The following is a 14,358-nucleotide window of genomic DNA, read 5'->3' on the forward strand; positions in this document are numbered from 1 at the left end:
ATCCACAAATGAAAATGTTCCCTAGACTGGGCTCATTCTTCATTATTCCCCTCTCATCAGAAATAGAAACTCGCCCATATTCCATCATTGGCATTGCGTGCCTCTCCTTTCCTTTTTAATTATATATATATTACTACTACTACTACATAATAGAAGTACTAGAGTAGTTGAAAATAAAGGCAGAAATTAAAAGTAGAAAGAAAGAAAGAAAGAATGGGGAGGGGGAAAGTGGAGCTGAAGAGGATTGAGAACAAGATAAGCAGGCAAGTAACATTCTCGAAAAGACGAAGCGGGTTATTAAAGAAGGCGCATGAGATCTCTGTGCTTTGTGATGCTCACCTTGCTTTGATTGTTTTCTCTACTAAAGGCAAGCTCTTTGAGTATGCCTCTCATCATTCCAGGTATCACCCATTCGATCTAAACCAACCTACCTACCCAAATTACATATATACTCTAATATATATATATACTCAACTCTCAACTAATACATCTTAATTACTCTTATTATTTTACTTGAATTTGTGTTACTAATTCAATTTTTATATTTTTAGGGTTAATTTGCTTTTAATAAATAATATAAATAAAGTTAATTTGTCTATGCAAACTAGCTCAATCAATCTTGGTTCCTGCTTTTGTGGATTATTGCTCTTTCATGATACTTGTCAATTTGGGGATGGATCCTCTCAATGTCTTCTCCCTCCTTAACAATAATAAAAAGGATATATATATATATATATATTAGGAACAATAATAACATGACACATACGGATTTTACAAGAATATAAACATCGCTATTATGTAAAGAACCACGGCTGGGCAAGGTGGTGGCATTGGTGGATGGCTATGAAAACCCAAAATCCCATGTATGTTGTACTAATAATATGGCAAATAATAACACCTCCCCTTTTTTATTCTCTATTTTTTTTTTTATATTTATAATTTTATATATTTATTTATAGGGTTTCATACTGGGTTTATGTTTTAAGGGAGCTGAATTATTAACTTGATTTCCTACAATCTTTTCAAACTTATTGTTCCGACTCAATAGCTTCCTTTCATATATTAGGTGCTTACATTTCATTTATTATTTTTGTTCTATTCATTCGGTATTCTTCAAAACAAGACATCAATTTTATTATTAATAATACGAGTAGTAATAGCAAGAAAAAGAATAACAATAGCCATTAACATACACTTCAAAGTATGTATTTATGATTTTATTGTCATTTGAGTAGTACTCCGTACAAATTAAAGCTAGCTAGCTAATTTCAATTATCAATTTCTGATTTTATATTTATACATATTTATTTATTTCAATTGTCATTTGAGTGATATCATTGTTTGTTACATTGATCCAATGGATATGATGATTTTCTTTATTTAATCTGTATTTATCTTCTTGTCTGATATTTGAAGACAGAACACATCCCTGGTTGGCCACCCTAAAGTTGTAGCTCAAATTTTCACTAAAGTTTAATGTTGACTCAGCAGCATTCACGAGTCAACAACCAAGTTTTCATCTACCAAATTACGCCTTTGATTACTGCAAATACTACCAGTATTAAATCCATAATAGTTGATTAAAATTAGTACAACAGTAATTAATCCCAATAATGGGACTTGATAGAATGTACGGTCTAAGGCCATGTTTAGTCATGAGCGTGAAAACCGACCCTCCGATTTTGGTCTTTAAAATTACAAGTTTTATTGAAGGAATTCAATCCAAACCTTAAAATAGAGTACACTTATACATTTATATTTGAGACCTCATTTTTTTCGGAGCACAAAGCCTCCAATTCTTTTAAGACACCTCGGTAATTTTAAAACTCTAACAGCATGGTGCAAATTACATAACTTAAATGATGATAGAACCACTTTTTTAAAATGTATTTATGTAGTGTTATGTCACTAGTTAATTAAGTCTTGTAGATCAAACTAATAAGGTAACCATTTTAAATAATTTAATTAGCACACTTTGACAATGGTTTCCAAGTTCTTGAGCTACGTGTGGTGCAATGGGGAGCACTTTCAGTAATTGAAACCTAGTACAATATATATAATATAAATATTGCTTATTCCTGAAGTAACATTTTGGTGAAACTTAGGGTTAAGGTCATTACATGATCATAATTAATCTATGAAAATGGCTGCCGATTTCCATAGTTATAAGAGAGAAAACTATATACATATCTATAATATACCTAGGGGCCGGGATTAGATTCCACAAATCTATGTTGCTTGAATCAAGAGCCTGTGCAATTCTTTACGTATTATTATGTACGAGTATTAAATTATTTAATTCTACAACTACAGTATTTAACTCATATTTTTCTGCCAAAAATTTAATAGCGCTAGGTTAATACTGATAGACACCATGAGTTAGCTAGGTTAATAGTTCTTTAGTCTTTTTTCTAATTCTCAGCTTATCAGCTTATCAGATTTTCTATTTTCTTGCTTCTTTGACTTTATAATATAGAGTATGATGTAATACTTTATAATACGGAGTAATGGAGTATGATCTAATAAAACAAAATGATTTAATAAATTTATTATGCTATCAAGTATAAACGGATTTTCTAACATGATAAATTATTGATTGGCGATAGTCATTGACTTACACTTTTGATTAGAATGATTTCAACACGTCATATGTATAGACTGATCATTGGGCCATATGCATACACGATACTTCATTTTCATTTTTTGAAGTTTTCGTTGGATGCAAGAAAAATATCAACAAAGTACACTTTTTTTTCTTTTCTGGATTGAAAGTAGTCTTAAGATGAATCCCCTCCTGGGAAGGTTCTCGAGATGCACATGAGTGAAGACAAAATGCGCTGAAAACTATCCGTGTTGATCTGTGGGCCATGCATACAGCCTGGAAAGTCACTGTGAGTGACCGCTCCCGACCCTATGGTTGGGCCGGGGTGTTACAAATAACAAAAAGACAAGAAGTTCTAACTCTGATAAATTGAGAATGTATAAAATTCTAAAGGTTAAATTTCCAAACCACTTAGTCAAATACAAATGTCACTTTTCTAAAAAGGGCTAAAATAAAAATCCTCAAAAGGTATGTCTAAATTCCAAAAACAAAAAAAAAGCATAAAGAGTAAGATCCATAACGATTACTCGTTAACTCACACAGAAATCCCCAACAAAACTAATACCTATCATGTTATAAACATAACAGCCACAATCAGTGGGGAGTAACTCGACGTTCTCCTAGCCATATCACCAGGGGCGTCTAATACCCCGGGCGACCACGGGCGACGGAACCGGGCCTCCAGTTTTGGCCGCCGAATTTATAAGCTTTACTAATAAAATTCAATACAAACTTCCACATATAGTACACTTATACATTTATATTTAGGGCCTCATTTTTTTGTGGTGCACCGGGCCTCCATCTACTTTAAGACGCCCTTGCATATCACATGATATATATAAATATTATAGAAGCAGATAATATGTCAAAATAACTTCAACATTTAACCAATATGTAACAATATATATATATATATATGTCAATATCAACAACATATGTTTCAAACGTGTAACACACATTACAAAAGCTCAATAACATAATGGAAATAATATAGTTCGGGCTAGATTTTCACTTTAGCTATACTCCTCGATACCATAGCATCTATACTAGTTTCGGAACCCACTGTCACGCAAAGGTGACCAACTCCAAGTTCGTTCACTAAACAACAAACTATAACAGGACACGACTTACCACGCAGTGCGAAGTCCTAGTCTAAGTACATGTACATGACTCTACGACAATCTGTGCCTCCCATAAGAATACCCAATCATATAGCTGTATAAGAATCCGTATGCCTTAGCCTCTTATTCTTTTACCCTTCCTTTAATTATTCCAAACTTAAAAATAATCCCAAAAATTGTATCTTATTCAAAGTATATTGTTTCAAAGGTTTGTAAATGAACTAAACTTTTTATTTCTTCAAGCAGAAAGCTTAAACTTCACATCCAAGAGTACAAAATTAATTCAAGGATATAGATTAAATAAGTCACTGTACTTAAAACTTAAAACCAACAAATGTCTTGAAATACTTTAGTAAAGATATATTATTTAGGCCTTAATGAGACGGAGTCCTAAAACAGTTTACAAAACAGAACAGTAGTAATTCATAATTAAATACTTCCTCGTCCGTTCCAATGAGTTGTATACGTTTGCTTTTTGGGCACTATTCATAAGTGAGGAGAATCTTCATTGTAACTTCTAATATATAACATAAAAGATAGTCATATGAGATCTTTTTAAAATTATCTTATCGAGTGCATTATGAATATCAAATTTTTATAATTTTTAATAATGTGTAGCTAAAGATATGAGCAAAACAAGACGTGCATTGATGTAGCTAAAGTTAGTGATTTTGATTACAAAGTCATTTAAGTATATTCGGATTTTTATGTCAGTCCGAGGAATACGGAGTGTATGCTCATATAATCAGAATTGTCGAATTCATGTGTTACATGGATAAGGTTGTGATAAATGTGTTTATCATGTGTTTAAGGAAAATTCTACGCCCCCCTATCGGAGTTGATATTATTCGTAACTGCGTAATTAGTGTGTGACTTTGGCGGTTGTTAGTTTGCTTCATTGGTTTTGGTGCAAACCCTGCGTACAAATCGTATCCATACTTAACATATATATACTCTTATACTCTCTCTCATCCAAATCAAAGATAACACTTGTTTTTTGGCACTATTTATGGTCGTAGGGAATCTTTGATATTATTCTTAATCTATAACACAAAATATAGTCATGTGAGATCTTGTTTGATTTATCGTCATGAATGCTATAAAAATATCAAATTTTTATAATTTTTAATAATGTGTAACTAAAGATATTCACGTTGCAAAACGTGCCTCGGCAAATGTGATAAATTAACGGTTACCTTTGGTTTGAATGGGAGAGAGTATTAAAGAATATATAGAGATAAATGTGAGAATAAATCGTTCTCATGAAAATTGTATTAATGAACATTATTCCAACATCTTATGATGAAAACTCTAACTTTATTAATAAGGGTGATGCTCATTCATGTACATGATTTACTTAATCATGAACATAAATGACCATTTATACCCTTGTCATTTTTACACGCCCATTTCCAATTTATCTCAATATTAATAAATAAATCTTCTAAAACGCACTCAAACAACCACCCACCATTGGCCACCAACCACCACGTATAGCCCCCATACACCACCGTCCCTAACGGGTTTGTTGGTTTGCGTACGGTGAGTTTGTTTTTCAATTAACAGCCAACTCGACTATTCAATTGAGTCACTTCTCAATTATCATTCGATTGTACGGTGGATTTGCTTTCAATTAGCATTAATCAACTTGCTGGATTTGCATTCAATTAGCATTAACCAACTTGCTGCTTTCAATTGCACAACATCTAAGCTGGCTTCATGTAAATATACGGCTACTTTCTGCCATATCTTCATTGTCAATTAATCTCCCTAACTTGATACAAAGTTAATAAATTAGAATTATTACTTGATTAATCTAAGAATTAGCATTCATAATTGATTAATTTGCCGGGTTTGATTAATTTTGCGAGGGAGAAAATTAGAGAGGGTTTGTCTATGTTGTTTTTGGGGGAAGGGTAAGTAATGGAAAACAAATGACAAAAAGTTTATGAAAGAGTAAATTGCGTCCATGAATGAGCAACTACGATTAATAAAACTCAATACATTGGGAGGTTATATATATTAGGATATTAATATTAATAGGACCTCAAGTCCTCAATCATCACCTTAAGGTTTTGTTTAGAGACAAAGTTAGGCCTTGGCTAAATGGGCCATAGCCCGGTGATCATTGTAGGAACATATAGTATATGATTTGATAAGGCTACCCAACAATAATAGTTAGTCTACTATAACTAGCCTAGCGGTTAAATGTCCATAGTTAGTGAAGATACCTAGTAGGTCACGTGTTCTATCCTTGATAGCATCCATCTTAGGCTTTTTTTTTCAATTTTAATTTATTTCCCTTCATTATTATACCCCATAGTTCATATGTTAATGTATTATACTTGGGATTTTTTTTTATTCTTTGACATATACTCCGAATTACTATACATTTATACTCCGTCCCTTAACTACTAAAGTATTATATTTTTTGTTTAAATATCATTTTCGTCAAAGATTATTCTTATAGAGTAGGGAACCGTTTATCATTCTGAGTACCCCTTGTTTAGTACGAAGTAAATAATTTCACGACATTAGACGCCTCACCTTAATTAAACTATTACTCTGTATAGAATTATCTTATACAAGACTTATTTTTTTTAATTATTTTCAATCAATTAATAAAACTATGTTACAATGTTTTATAAAATATGGCAGAAGAAAAAATGTATGATTATAATAATTTAGTGGTTGTTTAATTCAATACTCTACAAAGTAAACAATAAATAGAAATGTTTATCAGTCGTGTTAAATAATGGTGTCATGACCTATTAAAAAATAAGGATAAACATTGACAAATTAAATCGGCCCCGGTCATTATTTTTGTTAGTCAACGTAAATATTGTAAATATTTAGTTACCTTATCTTCTTTATTCTTGCCTAGTATTAGTGATATGTATCTCGTAAATATAGGCATGTATATCTCTACATTAGTTTTGTATCTACTATATAATGAATGGAAAGGCAAAACCCTAATCAAGGGATTAAGCAATCTGACATGGTATCAGTGTTAGGATAGTATTTCGATCTATCCCGACCTCCTGCCCTGTGCTCCCGCCGCTTTTCGAAGCCGCCATAGACCTCCTGCCTCACGCTAAATCTCCTCCACAATGGTGAACGACATTCCCTCACCATCATCTAAAGCCATCGGCCTCCATCCCGTGTTCACCGTATCCAACATTCAGCACAAAATTCGTGTTCTCGACGGCACGAAAGTGACTTATGCATCATGGGTCCGTCGCTTTAAGCTTCACGCTCGCGGATACAAGGTCTTGTCTCACATCGATGGCACGCCTGTCCCGCCGACACCGATGCTTCATACGACTCTTGGTGTGAAGTCGATGCTCATGTGCTACAATGGATTTACGGCACGCTCAGTGTGGAACTTCTTCCCCGGGTTCTTGAAGACGAATCCACGGCCCGTGCGGCTTGAGTTCGGGTTGAAAACATCTTCAATAACAATAAGGGTGCTCGAGCTGCCGCTCTCGAGCAAGAATTCAACGCTCTGCGTCTCGAACACATGCCCTCTCTCGAAGCCTATTGTCAACGCCTTCGTGAGTTGGCCGGTATGTTAAAAGATGTAGATGCACCCGTCTCCGCCCGTCGTCTTATTATTCAATTGGTCCGAGGTCTCCCAAATGAATACGACACCGTCGCATCCTACATTAATCAGACACTTCCCAACTTCGAAACTGCTCGAAGTATGTTGGAAATAAAGGTTCATCGCAAGTCGGGTCGAGAAGGACCTGCTGCTGCCCTTGCTGCTCCTGCTGCGGCAGCCCCCGAGCAATGGTCTGAACTTGCTCCTAAGGCACCCTTGGGTCCTCCTCGTCAATCCAATCAACGAAATCAGCGCCGCCAAAATAACAATGGTAACAATTCTAATTCTAAATCTGGTTCTCACAATAATAATGATGCTTTTAATTTTCCGACTCAGAATGTTCCTAATATGCAACAAGCTGCTTCACCGTGGCCTACTATGCCTTGGCCACCTCCGTGGACCCCACCACCCTGCCCCTATCCCACTTACCCAGGCTGGGCTCAACCGTGGGCTCCACATGCCTCAATCCCATCTCGTCCTCCACGGTTCCAGCGAGGACAGTTTAGTCGGTCTCAGGGTCACGCATATATGATGGAAAATGAAGCACCTCAGCCTACTGATTTAGCGCAAGCGTTCCAGGCCCTCTCGGTGCAACAAAATTTCGACCCATGGTACATGGATACAGGGGCATCGTCTCATTTAAATTCGGATCCAGGTATGATTTCTGCCCCGTTTAATACAGTAAAATTCGTTCCATTTATGTCGGAAACGACCATAGTATTCCAGTTTTAGGATCCGGCACAACCCATTTAAATACCACTGACCGCACCTTACACCTTCGCCATGTACTACATGCCCCAAACATTGTTAAAAACCTAATCTCCGTTCGACAATTCACTAAAGATAACAATGTTAGCGTCGAATTTGACCCGTTTGGCTTTTCTGTGAAGGATATTCCGACTGGAAAAATGATTTTACGGAGTGACAGTAATGGCGAGCTCTATCCTGTGTCCGGTAACCCGTCCATCAACCCGTCAAGTTCCACGCCTCAAGCCCTCCTCATTCACGGTACCGACGTTTGGCACTCCCGACTCGGGCATCCCGGATCATCTATTTTGAATTTATTAAGGTCCTCAAAAACTATCAGTTGTATTAAAACTCATGACATTTCTTTTTGTTCCTCTTGCCAAATTAGCAAAAATAAACGTTTACCCTTTTATGACTCGACTTCCCAAACCCTCGCCCCGTTTGATATTGTGCATAGTGACTTGTGGACCTCCCCGGTAGTTAGTCAACATGGCTATAAATACTATATGGTATTAATCGACAACTACTCCCAATTTGTTTGGATATACCCACTTAAATTCAAGTCACAAGTTTTCGATAAATTCTTACAATTCCATAAATTTGTTCAAACGCAATTTAATACCAACATCAAAGCCTTCCAATGCGACATGGGTAGAGAATTTGACAACAATTTATTCACTCAATTTGCCACTAAAAACGGTCTTGTTTTTCGATTCTCGTGCCCCCATACCTCCCCACAAAACGGCAAATTCGAACGTATGATTAAGCGCCTCAATGAAATCACCATTGTTCTCCTTCATCACGGGTCCGTTCCTCCCTCTTATTGGGTCGAAGCTTTACACGCCGCCACCCATCTCCACAATATACTCCCTACATCCACCCTTCGTTTCAAAACTCCCACTTCCGTCCTCTACCTCAAACACCCTTCATATGATAACCTTCGTGTCTTCAGTTGTGCTTGCTACCCAAACTTATCAGCTACCCGACCCCACAAGCTAGCTCCCCGTTCCATCAAATGCATCTTCTTAGGCTACCCTCCCAATCACCGTGGCTACCGCTGCCTCAACCCCGTCACCGGTAAAGTTCCAGTGTCTCGCCATGTCACGTTCGATGAGCATCATTTTCCCTTCGCAGACATGCCAACACCCACCCTTAACTCATACAACTTCCTTGACCCCACACCCGACACTCCCAACCCGCTCCTGTTCACCACGCCACCTGACACTATCCTACCCCACGACCAGCAACAACACACTGACCCACCCTCCCCTAACCAGTCACGAACTCCCACCCCACCCAATACCCCTGTCCACGACAACCCACCCAATACCCCTGTCCAGCACACAAGCCCTGCCCACGACAACCCACCCACCACTCCTGCTTCCGTACCCTCTCCCTCCTCTCCCCCCACCACCTCCTCCACCGCCACCACCCCCACCACCTCCACCCACTCATAGCATGACTACTCGAGCTATGAATGGAATTTTTAAACCGAAAGCCCTTACAGCCACCTCCGCCATTTCCCCTATCCCGAAATCACCACACCTCGCCTTAGAAGACCCGAATTGGAACAATGCTATGAAGGACGAATTTTGCGCATTACGGAAAAATCATACTTGGGACTTGGTTCCTCGACCTACTAATGCCTCTATTATTCGTTGTATGTGGCTCTTTCGTCATAAGTTTCATGCAGATGGCTCCCTCCAGCGTTACAAGGCACGTCTTGTCGTAAATGGTAAGACTCAACAGGTTGGGGTCGATTGTGACGAAACGTTCAGTCCCGTGGTTAAGCCTACCACTATTCGAACAGTGCTTAGCCTCGCTGTTTCTAAATCCTGGCCCATTCACCAATTAGACGTCAAAAACGCTTTTTTACATGGTGATTTGGAAAAAACCGTCTATATGCACCAACCACCGGGATTTGTTGATAAGGCTACTCCCCATTATGTGTGCAAACTCCGGAAATCTCTTTATGGCCTTAAGCAAGTCCCTCGAGCATGGTACCACCGTTTTGCAACGTTTATTCTTTCTCAAGGATTCCGCAGTAGTGTTTGTGACTCTTCGCTATTCGTTTATAAAACACCTACTGAAACGGCCTACTTGTTGCTTTACGTTGACGATATCGTTCTCACGGCCTCGGATCCTAAATTACTTCAGTCCATTATTGTTCGACTGTCATCGGAGTTCGCAATGTCAGACCTTGGTTCCCTTCACCATTTTTTGGGAATCGCTGTAACACGCACATCTCACGGTCTGTTTCTATCACAAAGCCAATATGCAAGGGACATCATTAACCGTGCCAACATGGGTTCCTGCAAGCCCAGCACCACGCCAGTGGACCCTGGTTCCAAACTCAGTGCTGGTTCCGGTCCCCCCGTCGATGATCCCTCCCTATATCGAAGCCTAGCTGGTGCTTTACAATACCTGACTATAACTCGTCCTGATATATCCTATGCCGTACAGCAGGTATGTTTATTTATGCATGATCCTCAAGCTCCGCATTTGCAATTTTTGAAACGGATCATACGCTACATTCAAGGTACTGTCACTCACGGCCTAACCTTACGTCCTACTCGGTCACATGCATTGACTGCCTACTCCGACGCGGATTGGGGTGGTTGTCCTGATTCTCGTCGATCGACTTTCGGGTATTGCGTTTTTCTTGGTGACAATCTTGTGTCTTGGTCCTCCAAACGGTAGCCTACTGTGTCCCGTTCTAGTGCTGAGGCCGAATATAGAGGTGTTGCAAATGCCGTCGCCGAAACTAGCTGGTTGCGTAACCTATTGCTTGAGCTTCATGTGCCCATTAGACGCTCCACTATTGTATTTTGCGACAACATTTCCGCAGTCTACTTGTCCGGAAATCCGGTCCAACATCAGCGAACCAAACACGTCGAACTTGATATTCACTTTGTTCGCGAGAAAGTACGACTCGGTGAAGTCCGTTTTTGACATGTCCCATCCGAGTTTCAATATGCAGATATATTCACCAAAGGACTTCCCCGGCATTTGTTTAACCGTTTTCGCACCAGTTTGAGCATTCAGTCCCCTACCGCTCCAACTGCGGGGGCATGTTAGTCAACGTAAATATTGTAAATATTTAGTTACCTTATCTCCTTTGTTCTTGCCTAGTATTAGTGATATGTATCTCGTAAATATAGGCATGTATATCTCTACATTAGTTTTGTATCTTTACTATATAATGAATGGAAAGGCAAAACCCTGATCAAGGGATTAAGCAATCTGACAATTTTGTCCTAGCTTCGTCCCTAGTTTTGGTTTTGGTTGAGATGGTTTCTCAACATGGTATCAGAGCCACGTGACCTCGGTCACGGGTTCAAATCATGGCAGCCTTCAATAACTCACGAAGTGGAATTTTAGCTCATGGTTTAGGGAGTTTGTGCACTAACCACTCTTAAGCCTAATGGGCATTCGAGTGAAGGGATGTATTAGAATATTAATATTGATTGAACCTCAACCATCACCTTAAGGTTTTGATCGAGTTGGTTCATTCATCTATCAATATAGTTTCTTCCATAGCTAGCCATAATATTTTTATATTTATTTGATACGTACGCACTGTTGCATGATTAGTGTTGCTCAAAAATTTGTTGAACTAACATCGAGTTGGTATATATATTTATGAAAACAGCATGGATAAAATCATGGAAAGATATGAGAGGTACAGTTATGCTGAGAGGCAGCTTGATTCTGAGTCTCATCAGGTATATTATTGTTCGGACTACTAAACTAGTTTTCTCACATATATAGCTTTACTTGGAGTTGGTCTCTATGTTAGAGTCGACTGTCGAGGAATCCTCTTATTTGATTTTGATATTTTGTTAAAAAATCAAAATGAAGTAACAATCCTTTTGATGCAATTATCAGTGTAAATTTGATTAGTTTTTTTAAAGTCGAAGACCAACTATTCTTTAGCTGGTCGATGTGATTTTCTGACAAAACCATGGCAAGGGTATATGCGTGTAATATTTGTCTCAAAATTTCAACATTCATAAGTATATGACCTAACTAATAAGATATGGTTAGCTTTCTGAGATATGCATCCTTTCAACAACGCAACTTATAATGCGTACAACAAATTGATGCTTTTGTACCTGGTTGCATGCTTGATTCAACATTTATTAATTATGAATACAAGTTTTTGGTGGTTGCACTGTAATCTGTATGTAGGAAAGCTGGGATATGGAGTATCCAAAGCTCGTTGCGAGACTCGAAATCTTGCAAAGGAACATGAGGTATTAGTTACATCTTCTATAGTTCTATTAACGTGGATAGCCAGAAGTATAATGTATTATTAAGGACAATATAGGGCGCCACCGAGTGGTACAGAGTTGAGTACCACCCAGATTAAAATATTCATAATAATGATTAGTTACAATAATAAATATTGATAGAGTATACTACTCCGTAATATTTAAGCATGAAGGGACATTTGAACGTGCAGGAACTATAGTGGGGAAGAGATCAACTGTTTAAGCATGAAGGAACTCCATCATCTGGAGCAACAGCTTGAGATTGCACTTAAGCGAATCCGAAGCAGGAAGGTCAATAAGTTTTTGAAACTGACTGATATATATATATATATATATATATATATATATATATATATATAAATGCACTTAAGCGAATCCTGTTATTAATAAACCCCATCATTTTTTCTGATATTTCATTTTCAGAACCAACTCATGCTTGAATCCATATCTCAGCTCCAGAAAAAAGTAGGCCCTTTCCTGTCATTTTTGCATCATTTCTCTAAGCCATTAGCCATGCATGTACGGAATACGTACTAAATTAGACCTGCTGGTTGGTGACAGGAAAAAGCTATTCAGGAACAGAATAAAATGCTCGCCAAAATGGTACGGATTACATCAATTAAGATTGTTGGTCTACACAGCCTGCCGTTGAACATCTTAGGTTTACTTGTCGTTAAATAATACAGATGAAAGAAAAGGAGAGTAGAGATGCAATGGAAGTTGTAGAAGAGCAGAACCCTGGTGAAGCATTGGTGCAATTCCCATCCAACCCATGTCCATATCCATCACTATCCATTGGGTAAGGCTGGCTAAGATCACCTTGTCATTTGTTTCCAACCCATGAACCATATATCAAGTAATTGTAAATGACAGTTGAGTTTGTTCAACTATGACGACAGAGATGGACAATTCAGTGCAATGGAAGCAAACCGGCGATCACAAAGTAGGCCGGACTTGAACAGTGGGATGCCAGCATGGATGTTCACCCATTTTTCTGATTAACAATATGGGGTTTACTACTCCTTTGAAAATGACTACTTCTTTGATAAATGCTGCTTATAAGTAAGTATCAACTGTATACAATTCATGTTCTCTGCTACAATGATAAAGAGCGCTTCTTTGTAAATTGTAAGCAGCAGTCTGACTTAGTTACCTCTATTATCACTACATACCTAATGTATGTGTTGGAGTTAGTGCTCCAAAATTTATGTTATTAGTTCCTAGTAAGTTGGAAGTAGTTGGTTAGTGGGTCAATATAACATGTGTGCTATTGATTAGGGTTAATAATGGATGGTTACCACATTTTTAGTAGTTAGTTTTCAGTATTAGTAAGTTATAAACCTATATAAGGGCAACGAGTTTATGTTAGTAATTGAGTCAGTTTACGATTAACTTCTCCCTTTTCTATAATGTTCCCCTTAGAAATTCTAAGGGAAAAGTTAATCGTAAATTTGCTCAATTACTAACATAAACTCGTTACCCTTATATAGGCTTACAACTTACTAATACTGAAAACTAACTACTAAAAATGTGGTAACCACCCATTATTAACCCTAATCAATAGCACACATGTTATATTGACCCACTAACCAACTACTTCCAACTTACTAGGAACTAATAACATAAATTTTGGAGCACTAACTCCAACACACCCCTTTGATCCAAAATTTGTAAAAAGCCATTTAAAACTTCGATGTCGTAGCTTGAGCTATCTTGTAGTGACGGCCTTACTGCAACAAATTTGTGAGTCCTCTTTGTCCTCGTAATATTTCATTTGAGACTTTTGTCTTTCGGTCTCAACTCTCGATTGCTCTAACTTTCCCAAGACACTTGCTGGAATTAATTTCCTTTTGATAGACTTGTGCGTATTGACTTGTACAACTCTTGACTGCTGCTTATGTCCAAAGAATGCATGCCTTCTTAGACTTGCATACTTGAAATATAGAAGATGTTCCATGTTCTCGTGCTCCTCTGCATTGCTAATGCACCAATATGTGCAATAGGCTGCTTTGC

The 14,358-nt window shown here is 37.8% G+C and overlaps 1 protein-coding gene across 1 annotated transcript; it reads left to right on the forward strand.

The window, feature by feature from the left end:
- On the forward strand, positions 1 to 13,471 carry LOC141612530 (agamous-like MADS-box protein FUL-L). Its single transcript, XM_074431347.1, has 8 exons — positions 1 to 401; positions 11,724 to 11,796; positions 12,263 to 12,327; positions 12,537 to 12,636; positions 12,769 to 12,810; positions 12,907 to 12,948; positions 13,032 to 13,144; positions 13,245 to 13,471. Exons 1-8 carry the CDS (start codon positions 214 to 216, stop codon positions 13,345 to 13,347), a joined length of 726 nt encoding a protein of 241 aa, XP_074287448.1. The 5' UTR covers positions 1 to 213; the 3' UTR covers positions 13,348 to 13,471.
- Positions 13,472 to 14,358: the final 887 nt, after the last annotated feature.

This window comes from Silene latifolia, chromosome 11 (genome assembly GCF_048544455.1).
Source record: "Silene latifolia isolate original U9 population chromosome 11, ASM4854445v1, whole genome shotgun sequence".
In the NCBI taxonomy this organism is placed as follows: Eukaryota; Viridiplantae; Streptophyta; class Magnoliopsida; order Caryophyllales; family Caryophyllaceae; genus Silene; species Silene latifolia.